Source organism: Centrocercus urophasianus, unplaced genomic scaffold (genome assembly GCF_019232065.1).
Source record: "Centrocercus urophasianus isolate 14NV4802_14NV808 unplaced genomic scaffold, USGS_Curo_1.0 seq_15, whole genome shotgun sequence".
NCBI classification, from domain to species: Eukaryota; Metazoa; Chordata; class Aves; order Galliformes; family Phasianidae; genus Centrocercus; species Centrocercus urophasianus.
In genome coordinates, this window is record NW_024884697.1 from 83,630 (window position 1) to 84,770 (window position 1,141).

General features: G+C 61.3%; 2 protein-coding genes across 4 annotated transcripts in view; one reads left to right on the forward strand and one right to left on the reverse strand.

The window, feature by feature from the left end:
- Positions 1 to 98, reverse strand: part of CEP41 (centrosomal protein 41) — a 7,992-nt gene extending 7,894 nt beyond the window's left edge. Inside the window, exon 1 of the mRNA XM_042816368.1 lies at positions 17 to 98. Coding sequence (XP_042672302.1) covers positions 17 to 49 — 33 coding nt within the window. The 5' untranslated portion in view covers positions 50 to 98. The remainder of the gene's footprint in view (positions 1 to 16) is intronic.
- Positions 99 to 319: 221 nt separating this feature from the next.
- Positions 320 to 1,141, forward strand: part of MEST — a 5,931-nt gene continuing 5,109 nt past the window's right edge. Inside the window, exon 1 of one of the 3 annotated variants that reach the window (XM_042815694.1) lies at positions 320 to 329. The gene's annotated coding sequence lies outside the window, so the exon portion shown is untranslated. Of the gene's footprint in view, positions 330 to 480; positions 501 to 1,141 lie in introns of those variants that run through there. The other 2 variants (XM_042815692.1, XM_042815693.1) reach the window with 2 other exon arrangements.

The following is a 1,141-nucleotide window of genomic DNA, read 5'->3' on the forward strand; positions in this document are numbered from 1 at the left end:
GCCCCTTCCCGCCCACCTCCGGGTCACCGACGCTCCTCCTGCTCGACATCGTCTCACCACGCTTCACACGCTCCGCCGCCTCCCGCCGTCCGGCTCTGTCTGCCCCCACCACGCAACAATCCCCGCCCCGATTGGCCGCCCGTTCCCCTTTCAGCCAATCAGAGGAGGCGTAGAAACGTTCGGCGACCTGACGGCGTTCTGCCGTTGCCAAGCAACGGAGAGACGCCGGGCTCGGGGAGGGCGTGGCCAGGCTGAGGGACAGGCGCATGCGCAGGAGGCCCTGCCCGCGAGATGGAATGGCGGCGTGGGAGCCGCGCACCTGAAAGCGGGTGAGGGAGCGCCCGGCCTGAGGCCACGCCCACCGCCGCTAGGGGCGTGGCCTCCGCCAATCAGGAGAATGGAAAGAGTGGGGGAGGGGGCGTGGCTAGATGTGGGGGGCGTGGCTTGCGCGTGGAACAGGCGGGGCTTAGTGGTGAAGAGGTGGAGCTTGGAGGGGTGAGGTGTGCGGGGACGTGGGGAGGGTTATGGGGACGTAGGGGGTGTGGTGGGGGCTGTGGGGAGGTTATGGGGACACAGGGAGGGTCATGTGGTCACAGGGTGGGTTATGGAGCCACGGGGAGGATTGTGAGTTGGGTGTTGTGGGGATATGGGAAGGGTTATGGGGACACGGGGTGTTGCAGGGATGTAGGTACGTTTTGAGAGCATAGGGAATGGTTATGGGGGCATGGGCATGGGAAGCGTTATGGGAATGTGAGGTTATGGGGACATTAGGAGGTTATGGGAAGGGAATTGGTGTTTACGGGAGTAAGATTATAAGGCCTGGGAGGTCATAGGGACATAGAGGAGTTATGAGAACAAGGGGTGGTTATTGGGATGAGGATGGTTTATGGGAATGGAAAGGGTTATGGGGACGTAGGGAGGGTTATGGGCTTTATTGGGATTGCGGGTGGGTTATGGGAATGGGCGGGCTGTGGGGACATGGAGGGGGTTACGGGGTATGGTTGTGGGGACATGGGGAATGGAGATGGGGGAGTGTTATGGGGAATGGGAAGGAGGACGTGGGGGAGGGTTATGGGGACATTAGGAAGGTTATAGGGATGTGAGGTTATGGGGACTTTGGGGGAGGTTATGGGGATGCAAG